Source organism: Schistocerca cancellata, chromosome 1 (assembly GCF_023864275.1).
Source record: "Schistocerca cancellata isolate TAMUIC-IGC-003103 chromosome 1, iqSchCanc2.1, whole genome shotgun sequence".
In the NCBI taxonomy this organism is placed as follows: Eukaryota; Metazoa; Arthropoda; class Insecta; order Orthoptera; family Acrididae; genus Schistocerca; species Schistocerca cancellata.
The window spans coordinates 105,970,917-105,989,510 of record NC_064626.1 but is presented as its reverse complement, the minus strand read 5'-3'; the positions used below and the strand labels follow the sequence as shown (position 1 = coordinate 105,989,510).

General features: G+C 38.6%; 1 protein-coding gene across 1 annotated transcript in view; it reads left to right on the top strand.

Annotated features, from left to right (window-relative positions):
- The window catches only part of LOC126166489 (transcription elongation regulator 1), a 245,277-nt gene that overhangs the window by 145,519 nt on the left and 81,164 nt on the right, over positions 1-18,594 (top strand). The window contains exon 12 of the mRNA XM_049920407.1: positions 9,361-9,569. Coding sequence (XP_049776364.1) covers positions 9,361-9,569 — 209 coding nt within the window. The remainder of the gene's footprint in view (positions 1-9,360; positions 9,570-18,594) is intronic.

Below are 18,594 nucleotides of genomic sequence, written 5' to 3'. Positions count from 1 at the left end.
CTGACCCTATCCTCTCCTGCTCTCTTTCCATTTCCACCAGCCCACAGGACCACAGTCTTCTTGTAAAAGAGCTTTACCGGCAATGCACAATCCATCATGGAGGCAGTCCTGTTAGGTGCCTTGCGATGGAAACTGAGGAACAACTGTGTGCTGTGTGTCTGATATTGTGCACATTCTGACACTTACAGCATCATCTATTGGTCAGATCCCCCCCCCCCCCCCCTCCCCTTGGTGTTTGCTGTGAGTCAGTAATATGCTGTTCATCTCTGAACTATAAACAAGCTATTGTCCGCATCACATTGGATGGTGGCCCAGTTTTCAGCCGTTCTGCGCATCCTCCTCCACTATCCACTGGCAGCCAATAAAATTCATTCTCTTTCCGAGCGGCCACCAACAATTACAGCTAGACAGCGAGAATCTCGCTCCTACATGCTGCACTGTTGCCGTTTTTCGCGATAACCGAATTATTCATTCAACAGTCAGTCTTCTTGCCACCCCCCTCCCTGCCTCTCCCAGAATAGGTGTGAATGTGTATCCGTAAATGTTTAAGTGTGATTAAAAATAAGGCCAGCTGACAGCAATAAATGTAAAGTGCTTCACAAGCAGGCAAGGGGGATTACTTACCGCATTTATAGCTTTTTCAAACGTGAATTTGAAAGCAGGTCTCCTACTGTCGACATTTGAAGATACAGAACACACTCTAGAAGCATGTGGTGTCGGCTAGAGAACTGTAAAGATAAACATAAACAAAAGTGTCAGAGCTGTAGGAACAGTAGGAAAAGTTGGTTTCTTGTTGTCTGGAAAGCATCAGAATCGCAAGGAACCTCTAACACAAAAGTAATGATGTTTTAAAGTGCTCCATGTAAATGATGAATGCCCAACACAAACATATTACAGTTATGCTGGAGAAAATTGGCTGCAATGGTAAGTGCTTTGTCAATGTAAAGAATTTTAAAAGGCGTTGGTTCCTGATAGGCAAAAAAGAGTGTCTTTAGTTCAAAGAAGTGACATAGGTGCAGCATGAACTACATCCCATATATAGATTCACAATATAAGAGAAGGGGGTAGTTCAACAGTCTATTACCTTGATGAAATATGGGTCAGTTACAATCATTCCAGGAAAATCTGCTGGAAAATGAGTGATGGTACTGGCGGTTTTAAAGTTTTCGTAGGAATATATTCTCAGATAATTATTCGGCATGCTGGCTCTTCTTCTGGTTTGGTTTCTGAAAGTAAACTTGTATAAGGGTTGGAACTTTAATAGTGGCAACTATTTATTTACAGATCATACAAAATAGGTACGTGTTTCAAAGTTTGAGTGACCTTCGAAGTAGTCACCAGCATTGTGTATAACTCGATGCCAGTGATGTGGAAGTCGAAAGATACTCTGTCGTGCCAGTTCTGTTGACAATTTGAGCGGCGTGGTCTATTGCCCGACGAATTTGTAGCAGTTCTGAAGCAAATGCCGTGATGTGTTTCTTTCAGTTTAGAAATTGAGTTGAACACACGAGAGCTTAAGTCAGGGGAGTGCAGTATGTGGTATAGCACTTAGCAGTCCCAGCTGAGTATTCAGTCTGATGCGCCATACATGGAAGATGTGCTGTCTTGTAAGCTAGCTTTGACATAGAGACATACCGTATTTACTCGAATCTAAGCCGCACTTTTTTTCCGGTTTTTGTAATCCAAAAAACCGCCTGCGGCTTAGAATCGAGTGCAAAGCAAGAGGAAGTTCTGAAAAATGTTGGTAGGTGCTGCCACAGCTAAATTCTGCTGTCGAATATATGTAGCGCTACACAGACATGCTTTGTAGGCACAAAGATAAATACTGGCGTCAAAACCTCTGCGTCACTAAATAAATTTAAAAAAAAAAGGTTGAAGACGAGCTTTTTTTCTCCGCCCCGAGTTTCGACCACTGCATTTTCATACATTACCCAACGAAGTAAATACAAATTCCGTATTGTTCATCTTCGAATGTAGCAGAATTTCAATATACTACGAAAATCCGACTGCCAAGACTGTTTGGGATGTTTGTCAATATGGCCAACTCTACTTTCTGAATTTTTTCCTACCTGTGAGAAGAGATTGTTGCTAATAGGAACCTGATGAAATGTGAATCACATGCAGTATTCTCTTCACCATAAGAATAATACGAATATAAACATTTTGCCATGTATTCTTTCGTGTTTGCTGCTATCTCATTTAAATCCTGTCTGCCTAATAAACTACGAAACTAGAGTGAGACAACAGCAAACGCGGAAGAATATACGTATCGTGTCATGTTTATATTCGTATTATTCTTATGGCTAATAGTGATACTGTCAGAAATGAAGCATGGCAACTGACTAGATTTTTAATTCTAAGATGACTAATTTCTGTGCAGAATTTGATGTACTAAAGAAGCGGAAGCAAATATTTTCAAACGGAGAAAAATTTTCGCCTAACTCTCATTCAGAACATGTTCTATCATACGTAGTCTATTATTTGGTTCTTGTTGATCATTATCCAAGAAAGCAGCAATGTAAGTAACAACAAATAGCAGTCGCTTGCCATTGTTTCGCTAATGAGACAATTCCTCTCTTTTTTTTTTTTTTAATTGTAAGCGGCGGTAGCACGCACAAAAGCAAGCCATGCCGCGAGCGGCGACAGGCCGTAAACACGCACTATCACAATGCGACAAACAATGCATGACACAGTACAGTAATGCATTTTCAGCTTAGAGTGACGTAAACATCTATAACAAAGAAAACGGCAGTTATCAGATCAAAGCAAAATAAGCAATCGATTCAAACCAGACAAAGCACGTGAAAAAGGAAGGGTACCTGTATAAATACGGACGGAGCGCCTGACTCATAGCAATGGCTACCTGGTAAAGCTTACCTGCTAAGCTTACGACTCGAACCAAACTACTGTAGCTGTATCGTCATTCGACCTAAATTGTGTCTCATATTACAATGGACCAAATTTGTTTTGATTTGGAGGTGCGGCCTAAAACTTTTCTCTCCCCTTGAATTTCGAGTCTCAAATTTCAGTTGCGGCTTACAGTCGGGAATTTTTTTTTCTTTTATTTCGAATCTCATTTTTCAGGTGCAGCTTAGATTCGAGTGCGGCTTAGATTCGAGTAAATACGGTAGTCCTAGTATTTATAGGTATATTCATTGGGGTGCATTTAAGTGACACCAATTAACATTTGTTCTAATACTGTTGGCTTGGTTTTAGTTTAGAAATATAGTTTTATTTAAATTTTCAAATTCACTGAGGATAAGGCTGAGTATGTGAAACCTGGTCATGCAAAGACTTCAGTCAATAAATAACTAGCAACTTTAGCAGATGATTTAATCACAAACATTTTCAGTTTAACTACTTTGCAATAAACAGTCCACTTAAGGTCCAGTGGGATGTAGGACTCTCTTATATTTTTTCAAAAACAAAAATGCTGCGCCGTCTTTTGATTAGTCATCTTTGTTTGTATTTTTGTTGAAAAGAGTTTCTACATTCAACAGTGGGTCTCAAAAAATAGGGCGAATGAAATTTATTATGAAAAAGATAAAGGATGCAGAAGAAGAAGAAGAAGAAGAAGAAGCTGCAAAAGAGTCTGAGGTTGAAAAAATGAGACAGTAAAAATTATTGTGTTTTTCATGTTTTCGTGGCATGAGAGATCATTTACAGTCATTAATGTGACAAAGACTCTTGTAGAAGATTCAGCTCATCTGTCACTCATTTACCATATTGAGCAATTTATCAGCAAGTTGGGTCACTTTAAATGTTTATTTTTCACATACATGTGTTAGAACTTTTCATATTTTTAAAAATATCGAGAATACGGTATATCATTGTTTAAAAAGTATCATTATGGTCTCTTGGTATATCGTCAAAAATATTGACGTACCTTCCTGTAAAAATATCGGTTACACATTGTAAATATACTGTTGGTTTTAGAGCTTTATATTTAAGTACTGATTAATTATTACATGTTCCGTAAATTAAACAGCCTGTCTATTCCCCCTTACAGCAAGAATTGAAAGGAAAACAATGCCCACTCAAGCTTGGCAATAACCAGTTTCCCAACAATGGTAACTGCTTGTAAGTGGCACAATAAAAAGTATCTGTTGGATCCATCATTTGGTTTTGTCACATATTGGACTTGTCCACAACCTTTCATATTGACTTCCCTTTATCCCCCCCCCCCCCCCCCCCCCCCCCCCCCCCCACACACACACACACACACACACACACACACACACTTCTGCAAACGCCTGCGACCTAAGCTAAACGTTGCAGTTTCTGTTGGAAGTGCCAATTAAGTATCTTGTCATTTAGGTATTTGCTCATAATTTTCAGAAACTGTTTTTGAAGAATGTCAATGGTAAGAAATAGCACACTACCGTATTAACTCGAATCTAAGCCGCACTTTTTTTCCGGTTTTTGTAATCCAAAAAACCGCCTGCGGCTTAGAATCGAGTGCAAAGTAAGCGGAAGTTCTGAAAAATGTTGGTAGGTGCCGCCACAACTAACTTCTGCCGTCAAATATATGTAGCGATTCACATGCATGCTTTTCAGGCACAAAGATAAATACTGGCGCCAAAACCTCTGCGTCAGTAAATAAATAAAAAAAAAAAAAAAAAAAAACGATGGAAGACGAAATTTTTTCTCCGCCCCAAGTTTCGACCACTGCATTTTCATACATTATCCAACGAAGTAAATACAAATTCCGTATTGTTAGTCTTCGAATGTAGCAACATTTCAATGTACTGTACTACGAAAATCCGACTGGCAAGACTGTTTGGGATGTTTGTCAATATGGCCAACTCTACGTTCTGAATTTTTTCTACCTATGAGAAGAGATGGTTACTAATAGGAACTTTTATGAATTGTGAATCACATGCAGTATTCTCTTCACCATAAGAATAATACGTATATAAACATTTTGCCATGTATTCTTTCGTGTTTGCTGCTATCTCATTTAAATCCTGTCCGCTTAATAAACTACGAAACTAGAGTGAGACAACAGCAAACGCCGAAGAATATACATATCATTTCATGTTTATATTCGTATTATTCTTATGCCTAATAGTGATAGTCAGAAATGAAGCACGTCAATTGACTAGATTTTTAAATCTAAGATGACTAATTTCTGTGCAGAATGTTATGTACTAAAGAGACGTCTGCAAAGATTTTCAAACAGAAAAATTTTCGCTAAACTCTCGTTCAGAACATCTTCTATCATACGCAGTCTATTATTTGGTTCTTGTTGATCGTCAAAGAAAGCAGCAGTGTTAGTAACAACAAATAGCAGTCTCTTGCCATTGTTTCGCTAATGAGATGATTTCTCTCTTTTTCTTTTTTTAATTGTAAGCGGCGGCAGTGCGCACAAAAGCAAGCCACGCCGCGAGCGGCGACAGGCCGTAAACACTGATTATCAGAATGCGACAAACAGTGCATGACACAGTACAGTAATGCATTTTCAGCTTAGAGTGACGTAAACACCTATAACAAAGAGAACGGCACTTATAAGATCAAAGAAAAATAAGCAATCGATCCAAACCAGACGAAGCACGTGAAAAAGGAAGGGTACCCGTATAATTATGGACGGAGCGCCTGACGCATCTATGGCTACCTGGTAAAGCCTAACTGCTTAGCTTACTACATGAACCAAACTACTGTAGCTGTATCATCATTCATTCGACCTAAATTGCATCTCATATTACAATGGACCAACTTTGTTTCGATTTGGAGTTGCGGCCTTAAACTTTACTCTCCCCTTGAATTTCGAGTCTCATATTTCAGGTGCGGCTTAGATTCGGGAAAATTTTTTTTCCTTGATTTCGAGTCTCATTTTTCAGGTGCAGCTTAGATTCGAGTGCGGCTTAGATTCGAGTAAATACGGTAGGTGCATTAAAAATTAATTTTTAATGCAACTGGTGTGCTGTTTCCTCACATTGGAAATCTTGTTATTTGACACACACCCGCCGCGTGCCCATCATGCCGTTGAAGTTCTTCTTTTGTTCCACATATACTTGGTTCACACAGAGAGAAATATCGGATGTGATGAAAGCTCAAAAAGTAGTAAGACTCCTTCACATGGTGAAAGTAAAATTATGTCCTAATATAATTTCAAAAGAACAACTTCAAATATTTTGTGAAAATTGTGAAAAAAGTATAATATAAAAATATCAACACTCGATATTGCTGTTTTGGTATCGATATATTGGGGGGAAAAGCTGTCGCCCATATATATCGATAATTTTTGGAAAAGATATCAGTATATACTAACGGCCCTAGTATGAGTAGTAATGAGACCATGAGATTTAGACCTATTTTCATTTGAACTAGTTGCTGTAGCCCAGTAAGAGCTATTCTCACAGGCTAGTCACGTTTATGTATGGTAAACAATAGGCACTTAAACCAGACTGAGATCATCATCAGTTTTTGGATGAATAGTTGTTCAGAGCTAATAGAATATGCATGCATGTGCATGATTACACTGTCTCAGGTGACAGTATAGCTGTGCACTTGTTCATATGTGTTCTCTGTTAGCTCTGAAGGAGGACTCGCCTGAAATTTCGCAAAATCCTCAAACTTGTTTATGCACACATTGGTGACTCTCAACACCTTACTTCTACAGTAAGTTGTTACCTTTCTTCTTCATGTTATTTTTTATTCCAACAATGGCTTTATTGTAAACTTCTCACGTGCGGTAACATTGCACAGATACAGATCTTTGTTTCTTTCTAAACAAGAATACCTTTCAAGATAGTGCTAGCTTTATTAGTTAATTAGTTGCATGTTCCATGGGTCGTACTTTTGAACTCTTGTCATATTGTGAAGTGTTCAACTTTGCAGTTGTAGTACTCCTTCTCTGCAAAAATGTGGCAACATGCTGACTGTATACATCAGGGGTGGGCAAACGTTGCACACGGCTCATGAGCGCACAGCACTGCGGTGTGCTGCTCGTGTGTAATCGTCAACCGGGGCAGTGGCGACAGCCGGCAGGTTGCGGCAGTGTAGTGCCGGGCTAAGCTGCAGACATTGATGCGAAGCAACCACTACGTAGTGAACGTTGTCTTTCAAGAACCGGAAAATGCAGGGTGAAACAAGGAAACAGAGAAGTGGAGATTTGCTGTCTTCTAAAAAGTAATGGGAGGATCATTTTTTCTTTGTGCAAAAACGTGAAAATTAGAAATGTTTAATATGTGGCAGTATTCTCGCTGGTCAGCGGAAGTTTAGTATTGAAGGATGTTATAATAAATTTCACAAGGGAGAGTACAATTTATTGTCGGATTCTGAGCGGATGGGGAAATTGACTGAGCTTAAGAATAGCGATCTGACGATACTAGATGATGTTGTCACAAGAGATCTGCGACTTTCTTTCGTCATCTCTCTCATCTAACTGATTTAACATTTTATGGAGCACCGTTTTCAATTTTTCAGGACAGCAACAGTGATAGCCCAGCGGTACGTGCAAGCTATAAGATTGCGCTTAATATAGCGAGAGATAGAAAATCATTTGCTAAATTAATAAGTCTCTGTTAAGTAAGTAGGGCAGAGGTAGACATATATGCGGATTTTCCAAAATCTTTATTAGCTAATTCTGCAATGTGATAGGTGCGGTAGGCGATGATGTCTCTGTCGACGAAGCTTTCCAGTCCACCAACACTTGGTACTCCTGTACCACCTCGTACAATGGCTACAGTAAGCCAACCATTACCATGTGTAAAGGTATCATTAGTATCAATACTAAAATTAAGTCTACATCCACAGAATACAGCAGGTCCGTCGAGTAGTGCAGTGGCAGCTGTGTTCTTCAGGGCATTCTTCTTCTTGTCTGCAGCAGATGTTGAGAATTCTATGTTCTCAATTGTTTTATAGATTGTTCGTCGTTCTAAACAAACAATCTATAAAACAATTGAGAACATAGAATTCTAACATCTGCTGCAGACAAGAAGAAGAATGCCCTGAAGAACACAGCTGCCACTGCACTACTCGACAGACCTGCTGTATTCTGTGGATGTAGACTTCATTTTAGTATTGATACTAATGATACCTTTACACATGGTAATGATTGGCTTACTGTAGCCATTGTATGAGGTGGTACAGGAGTACCAAGTGTTGGTGGACTGGAAAGTTTCGTCGACAGAGACATCATCGCCTACCGCACCTATCACATTGCAGAATTAGCTAAAATATTAGCAGTGATGAAAATTTACGTAACTGTTTGCGTTTGTCTGTATGTAGAAATTTTGTTCCAGATATTAAACATATTGTAAACTCCACATGTGATAATTAAATAAAATGTATCGTAAGTAATAGGTACTCTTTCAAACCATGATTTCTTTCAAGCACTCCCACTAACCTTATTCCTTCATTGAATAAAGCAAGCTAGGAAACAAAACGCATTAAACAGAAAGGAGCGGACAGACGGTGTGGTGGGGAGGGGAGATAAGCAGGTGGCCAGCTTGCCCCTGTGTGCACGCAGAACACCTGTTCACTGCATGCGTGCAAGTGCACCGCACACGTGTAGGATTCCTGCCCGCTCCTGGTATACATGATTTCATAATATACTTTTTGATTGTTATTACTACTGTATATACAGTGCTTTATAATTTAAGTTAATTTCATTATCTCTTATATTCCTGTACCTCTGTGCCATACTGAGATCAAGTTACGGATAGTAGAAATCATTTCTTCTTTTAGCATTATATTTGTGAATGTTGCTGTTTCCAGACTGGTTAATTATTGACAAACTTCATAGAATAGTGAATATGCTGTGAGGCCGTTAGCAGAATGTCCAGTTGCTTAGAGCAGATGTGGGCAACCTCTGGTACCCACAGACTTGACTCACATACTTGAAACACATACTTGAAACCATTATTATCATTACTACACACTTCAATGCAACAAACACTTATTTCGTCAGTGACGAGTTACTCTAGAATATGATTCCATAGAACATTACTGAATGAATGAAAGAAGGAAAATTAAGTCAACTCTCTGATATTTACATCTACTAAATCTGATATAACTAATGCAAAAGTTCCAGAGTCTAGACATTGAAGATGATCTGTTTTGTGTAACTTCCAGTTAAAATTCTCACCAATATAAAAACCTACAAATTTTTAATATTATGTTTTATTTTTTTGTTTTCTGTCATGCATTATTTCTAATGATGTAGTCAGGCCTTCAGCAGTACTAAATTGCAGGCATGGTTAGACAAATTTTGTGAAACTTGATACCTCTGTTTCTTGAAAACAACAAAATGCATTGTAATGTTATGGATAAAATAATGCATTTTAACAATGTGTGCAATAGCAGTATATTTAATATTTAAAAAATTGATTAATTTTCTGTTCTGTTTATGAATAGGTTTCTGCCTTCAGCACGTGGGAAAAGGAACTACACAAGATAGTTTTTGACCCACGCTACCTATTGTTGACATCAAAAGAAAGAAAACAAGTGTTTGAAAAATATGTGAAGGAACGAGCAGAAGAAGAACGCCGCGAAAAGCGCAACAAAATGAAGGAACGCAAGGATGAGTTTCGCAAGCTTATGGAAGAAGCCAATCTGCATGGCAAGTGAGTAATTGTTTCACGGTAATGGTTAAATCACATGGATTCTAAAAGTAATTCCTTCACAGATTTTAGGTTGGTGTAATTTGTTTGCTACATCCAAGGAAAGTTTGTTACCATTGTGTGACAATGTAGAGAAAAGGTAGGTTTGAGAAACAAACAGTAACTGGAACAGAGTTGAATAAGAACCATTGTGGAACTAAATTGATTTGAAGAGATGTCTTCACAAATCAGTTGGAAATTTGAACTGGATTGGGGCTCAGAATTCAATTTCCCGCTTATCATGGGCAGTCTCCTTAACCACTTTAGCTGTCCATGTATGCCTCCTGGACCGATTCATACCTCAATATGTCCCCATTCCCACATCCTATACTTGCACACTTGCTGTGATTCTCACATAGCGAGTGAATTATTATTACTGTTGCAGGCTGTACGGGCGTGTAATAAAATTTTTCATTGTCAGTATAATACTATGGAATGTCCTTTTCAATGACTCAGTGGTCACAACATCATGCTGAGCAGATAACTTATGAGGGTGGTTCTCAGAATGGAGTAGAAAAAAAGTACTTAAATCACTGAAACTTCTTTATTTGTAGCCTCCTTGTAAGTTAATGCACTTGGTCCAACGATGTTCCAGTGCCTTGATTCCATCTTGAAAAAAGAGTTCCTTAAGGCCTGCAAAATACCGTATTTACTCGAATCTAAGCCGCACTTTTTTTCCGGTTTTTGTAATCCAAAAAGCCACCTGCGGCTTAGAATCGAGTGCAAAGCAAGTGGAAGTTCTGAAAAATGTTGGTAGGTTCCGCCACAACTAACTTCTGCCGTCGGATATATGTAGCGCTACACAGGCATGGTGCCAAAACCTCCGCGTCAGTAAATAAATTAAAAAAAAAAAAAGAAAGAAAGAAAAAAAAGGTGGAAGACGAGCTTTTTTTTTCTCCGCCCAGAGTTTCGACCACTGCACTTTCATACATTATCCAACGAAGTAAATACAAATTCCGTATTGTTCATCTTCGAATGTAGCAGAATTTCGATGTACTACGAAAATCCGACATGCAAGACTGTTTGGGATGTTTGTCAATATGGCCAACTCTACTTTCTGAATTTTTTCCTACCTGTGAGAAGAAATGGTTGCTAATAGGAACCTGATGAAATGTGAATCACATGCAGTATTCTTTTCACCATAAGAATAATACAAATATCAACATTTTGTCATGTATTCTTTCGTGTTTGCTGCTATCTCATTTAAATCCTGCCTGCCTAATAAACCACGAAACTAGAGTGAGACAACAGCAAACGCGGAAGAATATGCGTATCGTGTCATGTTTATATTCGTATTATTCTTATGCCTAATAGTGATACTGTCAGAAATGAAGCATGGCAACTGACTAGATTTTTAATTCTAAGATGACTAATTTCTGTGCAGAATTTGATGTACTAAAGAAGCGGAAGCAAATATTTTCAAACGGAGAAACATTTTCGCCTAACTCTCGTTCAGAACATGTTCTATCATACGTAGTCTATTATTTGGTTCTTGTTGATCATTATCAAAGAAAGCAACAGTGTAAGTAACAACAAATAGCAGTGTCTTGCCATTGTTTCGCTAATGAGACGATTACTCTCTCTCTCTCTCTCTCTCTCTCTCTCTCTCTCTCTCTCTCTCTCTCTCTCTCTCTCTCTCTCCTTTTTTATATATATATATATATATATATATATATATATATATTAAAAAAAAAGCGGTGGTAGCGCGCACAAAGCAAGCCATGCCGCGAGTGGCGACAGGCCGTAAACACGCACTATCAGAATGCGACAAACAATGGGTGACACAGTACAGTAATGCATTTTCAGCTTAGAGTGACGCAAACACCTATAACAAAGAAAACAGCACTTATCAGATCAAAGCAAAATAAGCAATCGATTCAAACCAGACGAAGCATGTGAAAAAGGAAGGGTACCCGTTTAAATACGGACGGAGCGCCTGACGCATAGCAATGGCTTCCTGGTAAAGCTTAACTGCTAAGCTTACGACTCGAACCAAACTACTGTAGCTGCATCATCATTCATTCGACCTAAATTGTGTCTCATATTACAATGGACCAACTTTGTTTCGATTTGGAGGTGCGGCCTAAAACTTTACTCTCCCCTTGAATTTCGAGTCTCAAATTTCAGATGCGGCTTAGATTCGGAATTCTTTTTCCCTTTATTTCGAGGGGGGGGGGGGGGGGGGGGGAAGGAGAGAAAAAAAAACTTACTATCCTACTCCTCATAGAAAGCATAGTTTACAGTATTAATTCTCTTTGACATTTTTGAGAATAGCGTGAGTCCACAATAATAACCTGAATCAAAACCAGAATAATAGACACGGTAATAACCAAATGACAACGGAGTAATAACACGATATGAAACAGAGTAAATCTGAACGGAACACAAGGTGCAAGAGGCCTATCAAGACAAATGTGCTTCTTCGGAGTTTGCAAGCAAGCGAAGGTGCAACATCCTATGTGTTGAGGAAATACTTGAAGATACGCTGCCTGTAGTAGGAGAGTTGTTGCTCCTCTTGATTGCTGCTAACCAAACGAAGGATGCAGCAAGGCTGTGATGACACAGTGGGAGCAGGATTGGGGAGTGGAATAGTGCTCATTGGAGGGGGGGGGGGGGGGGGGGGGGATGGCTCACAACCTCACTTTGCCAGATGTGCTCAGTAGTATAAGGATTGTAGAAAAAATGTCATATATTTTTACTTAAATCATAAAGAGAGAAGAAAATGTGTACTTATATTTTGAATATATACTTATATTTTCTTCTACAAAAAACATCGTTTGCTATTGCGTTGTACCGGATTATCAAAAAGCCAGTATAAATTTGAAATCTTAATAAACCACGGAATAATGTAGATAGAGGGGTAAAAATTGACACACATGGTTGGAATGACATGGGGTTTTATTAGAACCACCGCATATTGCTAGATGTGTGAAAGATTTATTGCGCGTGTCGTTTGGTGATCGTGTGCTCAGCCGCCACTTTTGTCATGCTTGGCCTCCCAGGTCCCCAGACCTCAGTCCGTGCAATTATTGGCTTTGGGGTTACCTGAAGTCGCAAGTGTATCGTGATCGACCGACATCTCTAGGGATGCTGAAAGACAACATCTGATGCCAATGCCTCACCATAACTCCAGACATGCTTTACAGTGCTGTTCACAACATTATTCCTCGACTACAGCTATTGTTGAGGAATGATAGTGGACATATTGAGCATTTCCTGTAAAGAACATCATCTTTGCTTTGTCTTACTTTGTTATGCTAATTATCGCTATTCTGATCAGATGAAGCGCCATCTGTCGGACGTTTTATGAACTTTTGTATTTTTTTTTTTGGTTCTAATAAAACACCATGTCATACCAAGCACATGTGTCAATTTGTACTTCTCTATCTACATTATTCTGTGATTTATTCAGTTTTCAAATTTATACTGACTTTTTGATCACCCGGTATATCGCATAGAGGGAAAGATAGAACTCCTGCCTCCCCCACCCCCACCCTACCCCTCCACCCCCACCCCCCCAAAAAAACCTCTCAAACATGGGCTATCACAAGGGAAAATAAAATTAATGGAGTTTTTGTTCCTTTCTTTCTTTTGTTTTTGTAACAAATAATAATTCTTGGATGTGTAATAAATGACTGAAATTTCAAGGGTTGTGAATAATACAGTTTTGACTAGCTGAAATTTATGTTTAAAGTTATAAAAGAAACAGGCCAAACCAATAGTATTTAAAAACATCTATTTAGCTTAGGGTTTTTTCTTCTTTTTATTCCAGCACTACATATAGCAGATGTAATTTGTAAAGTAACATTTTTTCTGAATAAAGAATTTACACACCTGAAAATTGGTTCTTTTAGTTGATGTCGTGGAATTTTTAATAACAGGTAGCACATGAGGAACGGGAACTGGTAAAATATCCTTTCATTTGGGCCAATGAAATGATGGTATAGGTCTGAGGGATGCATAAATTGTACAATAACATGTTGTTTTGTGTTTAGTTCAATAATTAAGTCAGATTACCACAGATTGGAGTATTTACAAGATACATATCTTGAAGGAAACACATTTTATCCTTTCTGAAAAGATGCCAGTTCTTCCTTAAATTATGTTACAGTGTGTGGTCCGTATCTTTACTGATCTGACTTGCTTCCAAGTTCCGTAAACTATCTAATGGCTCAAAGTTCCGGGAACTTCAGGTTCCACTAGGTATTTTTAAGTAATGCAGGGTCAGAATGTGTCTGATGTACAAACTCTTAAGAAATAAAATAAAACTTTTCTTTTGGTGATAATGGTACAAAACTGATTCAAATCTGATGCAGATAATGATTGGTTTCCTAGGGGCCTTTGTAAAATTTCCTTTTATGCTAACCTTTTTTTAGATGTCCTCCCAATGCCATCACATTTGTCTCCTTCTGTGGCTAGTTGCGAAAAATTACCACTCGGCACTGATAAAAATCATCATGATGAGGACATAAGTTTATAAGATTAAATTTACTTTTTTACTAGCCTGCACAGCCATCACTAAATTAGTGAACATTTTAGCATTTCATTGTGTTTCTTTTTCAAATTAAGACACAGTTTCTTGCATCTTATGAACTATATGAAGATGTTTCATGTCATCAGATATAACACAAGTTGTTTAACTAATCTTCCTTCTACAGTATTTTTTATGTTAATTTTAATATGATGTACAGTGTAGTGTTTCCATAGATATCATTGGGCTTCATCCTGGTTAGTAATAAGAGTAATTGTCACTAAGTCCATTGATACTGTGGCAATGTTTACATCAAATTGAGTGTCTTATAATATTTTGCTTGTGACTTGGTATTGTAAGAATGTGGAACAAGTTTTTCCACTTAGCGTGAAATTAACTCTCTGTACTACTTTAATTTCTAGATACATGATTTTAAAATGTTAATAAATTCCATATGGAGTCTAAAATAAACCATTTTCTTTCTCATTGCTTTTACCATGTGCTTCCAACATCTTTTATACCTGGTATCTCTCTAGATTGTTCATCACTTTGGTAAAAATGTTTACTGAAACAGTTACTTCAGGTTTGTTTCATCCCTGTTTTTGCTCAGAAACATTTTCTTTAAAAATACTATGCTCTTGTCATCTCGGTATTCAGAAATTTGAAAATATTTTATATGTTTTTTGTGAGACAATTCAGTGTCCCAGGGAGAGCCTGTAACAAAATTTATTTCTTCTTTCATGTATCTAGGTGTAAATTATCAACAATCGACAAGTCCCTAGCCCATCAAGACATGTAGCTTGATAGTAACTAGTGATAATAAGTGAACCAAATACAACACAACATGTTACTGTACAGTTTACACATATTTCACATCATTAGATGTAATTAGTTAGCCCATATAAGAGGATATTTTCCGGGGTCCCATTCCTCATTAGCTGTGGTTGTTAAATGTCTTAATCATCAATTAGAACTTTACAGTTTTCAGAAAATAGTATTACTGTTACAAATTATGTCTACTCTGTGGCAGTCTGGTTTAGCTAGAATTTGTAAGACACTTTGGGATGAGCCAATTTCTTTTATAAGTGTAACCACTAAAATTTCAGTTAGATCAAAAGGAAATCATCATTGAAATTATATTGTCTTATTTTACTTTCTCAAGAAAGAATTGGTACAAAAACAAAAAATAAAGGACAGATCCTTATTGGTTTTATTTTACCAACCTTACCAAATATTTTACCATCTTTGAGAATTATTTTTCATAGAAAATAAGGATTATCCCTTCCCCTTGAGATTCAAAGTAATGGTGAACTATTTGTTTCACAAAGGAAAGAGGAAGAGTTGTTTTACTTAAAGCTAAAAGTTTTTTCTACGATCCTCCTATTGCAGAGCACACAGCCTCCAGTTTGACGTTGTTTGTATGATTAAAAAAAGTAATTTATTTTCAGATTGTTAACAAATGTTTTGTGCCATCACAATGTTAAAAACAACAAAGTTCAAAATTTAGAAGTGTCATGAAATGAAATTTGCTAAAATTAGGTATTGTTATTTATTTCCATAGAAGAACTGCTAAGCAGAGTTTTATCCAAATCAGAGATGGTCAGTGAGATAACCTGGGTGACCAATGCTAATACCAACATTGGAAACAGCTAGAAACAATGAAATTGGCCATCTCCATGGTTGCTTGATATTGCCCAAAGATATTAACACATTTTGCGAAAGTAGTGGCAGTGGTCGCATTATGAAGTTAATTAGGTCCACCACATCATAGGGTTCTACTTGTGGGGTAGCTTATGAAGCCATTGAAGTCGACATGAAATATTTCACAAATATCATGTCACTCAACATTCACTCATCTGTGAATGCGTGTTGACTTGGGGTTTTAGCCTTTTATCTGAATACATCTAGCATTATGTGGTTTATGGCAAGTTTTTTTCAGTTAAGTTAATGTGGGTTTATATGTCATCATTGTTCATTCTTTTATTTCAACCACTAGAGTACAAAGAGTTCTGAAGATGACCACAGGGGTGATGGGGTGGCTTCAGTTCAGAATGATAGGCGGCAGAGGGTTATGGCAGAGTTGAAAGCAGGTGGTGGCCCAGGCAAACATAGCTGTCAAAATAAACACTTTATTTTACTAAGGCATTTGTCTCTGCTGATATTGGGCAGTGACCACACCCCTCTCGCCACTTGCAGAGGCAGCATGGCTGACGAGGTGACAGCTAGCACACTACTGGCTGGCTATGGTGAATGCCAAGGATTGCTGATGCCAGTGCCCTGCATGCTGTACATGTCTCGGGTATGGAGTCGCACCACAAGCACACAGAAAATGTAGTGCTCGGGGAACAGCCAGAACTGTTGCAACAATATCCATCTCCTCGGTGGATGGCTGCGTCTGGAGGGGTGGGTGATGGTAGGATGCCCATTCACGCCCACTCCGGCAGTGTTGGAAAGCTACTGCTGTGCCAGGAACTCAACCCACTGCTCCCTGAGCAGGAGTCAGGCTCACTGATGGTGTGAGCCTGGGTTAGCCATGGCACAAAGTCTGGCTGATAGACTTAGTGCAGGAGGCAGGTATGGTGGCAGAGGGCTGAACCCCTGTCTGCTGCTGGTGGTGGCTACATGTCACCTCTCATCTAGTATACCCTCCATGCCCTAGCAGTACTGCTGGGCAGCAAATGTTTCCCCTATAAAATGACACCTATTTATGCCAATGCACTACTTCCAGTTGTGTTCTGAAGTCTGTTGGAGATGAAATCAGCATGCTTGTACTGCAGGAATCTTTTGCAGACCTGAACCACCCCACCCCATTTTTAGTCAACAGTTTTTACCCTCTACAGCTCCCTCTAGTACCATGGCAGTTATTCCCTGATGTCTTAACAGATGTCATATCATCCCATCCCTCCTTCTTGTCAGTGATTTGCATATAGTCCTTCCCTCGCCGATTCTGCAGAGAACTTCCTCAGTCCTTACCATATCAGTCAACCTAATTTTCAACATTGTTCTGTAGTACCACATCGGAAGTGCTTAGATTTTGTTACGGTTTTCCTACAGTCCATGTTTCACTACCATATAATCCTATGTTTGATATTAGTAGCCTTCTGTTGGTCAGTAATGCCGATTTTAGCAGTGCTAGCGTGCTCTTTATGTCCTCCTTGCTCCATTTGCATACCTGCCAAGTTTTCCAGTTTTCCCTGAAGATTTCTGGATTTTGTGGTAGGCGTCCAGTTTTCTGGGTGAAATCAAGAGCTTCATGACAAGGAAACTAAGAAGATATTAAAACATGGGTACACAAGATGGCTGTCTTTAGGAAAGTATCTGCAGAGACTGTTGGAGCAGTGGGATCCATCAGTTGGGTTCTTTAAAGATGAGGTGCATGTTAGTGCTCAGTGTGCAACAAGTAGCTTAACATTGTTTACAATCCCAAAAGCTGAGCTTGGTTGTTCTAAAGACCATGGAAAGAGGAAAGCTATAGAGTCATCAGAATTGGTTGTCCCCCAAGAGATTTGCATATGCCAGAAAATCTGACACTCCTGTACTGAAGAACAACATTATTCAAACCCGCGAAGAAAAACTGTTTGTTTCTCTCTTCAGGCTTAAACAAGACATACTGTGCTTTCCTGTGCGCTGTCATTCTCGTACTTGAGAATCTCAAGTCTGCACTTCAGAGTGCTTCCCCTCAAAGTCATAAACTGTCAGGACTAATGACGAATCTATTACGGCAGCTTCTTTCCAGGTTTGTTAAACCTAAAGTTATAAAGAGTTCCCTGTTACAGAAAGTTCAGTACCATCTTGTTGAGAATCAGAGAGACAATGATGTTCTAGTTACGGGTGTTCAGTCAATGAATTTGGTGAATAAACTTAATGATAGACAAATCAACATTCTTTTTGTACGTCAGGGCTTACTTGTACTCTGCATGTGATTATATCATAAGTAAGTTTCCCCGCAGTGAAGAAGTACTGAAGCATGCGAAGGTTGCAGAAGTTTCCAAAATTGAGGATGCGAAGTTTTTCTTGTGTAGAATTTCTTGTAGAAAGGTTTCCATCATTGCTGCTGAGGAAGGAACGTGAGTCAGCTGAGGACACAATGAATGTGCTTCAGAAACAATTTGTGGCCTTGCAGGTTGGTGACTCTGCTACTGTTGAGAGCGAGAACTTGACAAATGATACCAGATGGGCTCACTTGAGCATTCATGGAGTTGATGGTGTTCCTAAGTACGATAGCTTATCCAGGCTAATGCTTTCTGGTTTGACTTCACCGCATAGTAATGCTGAGTGTGAGTGTGCATTCAGCTTGGTGAAGAAGAATTGCAGTCAGTTTAGTTCCTCCATGTCGAATGGAAGTCTGGGACCCATTTCTGTTTTGAAAACAAGTAGCAGTGGTCCATGTTACATGAATAGTTTTCCTTCAGAATTTCTGAAGAAAAGGAAGGAAGCTACTCATCTTCATGTCTCCTATGTAGCTTAATGGAATATAGTCAGTGTTCTGTGCGCCAGAGAAAATTTTGTAAATAAGTG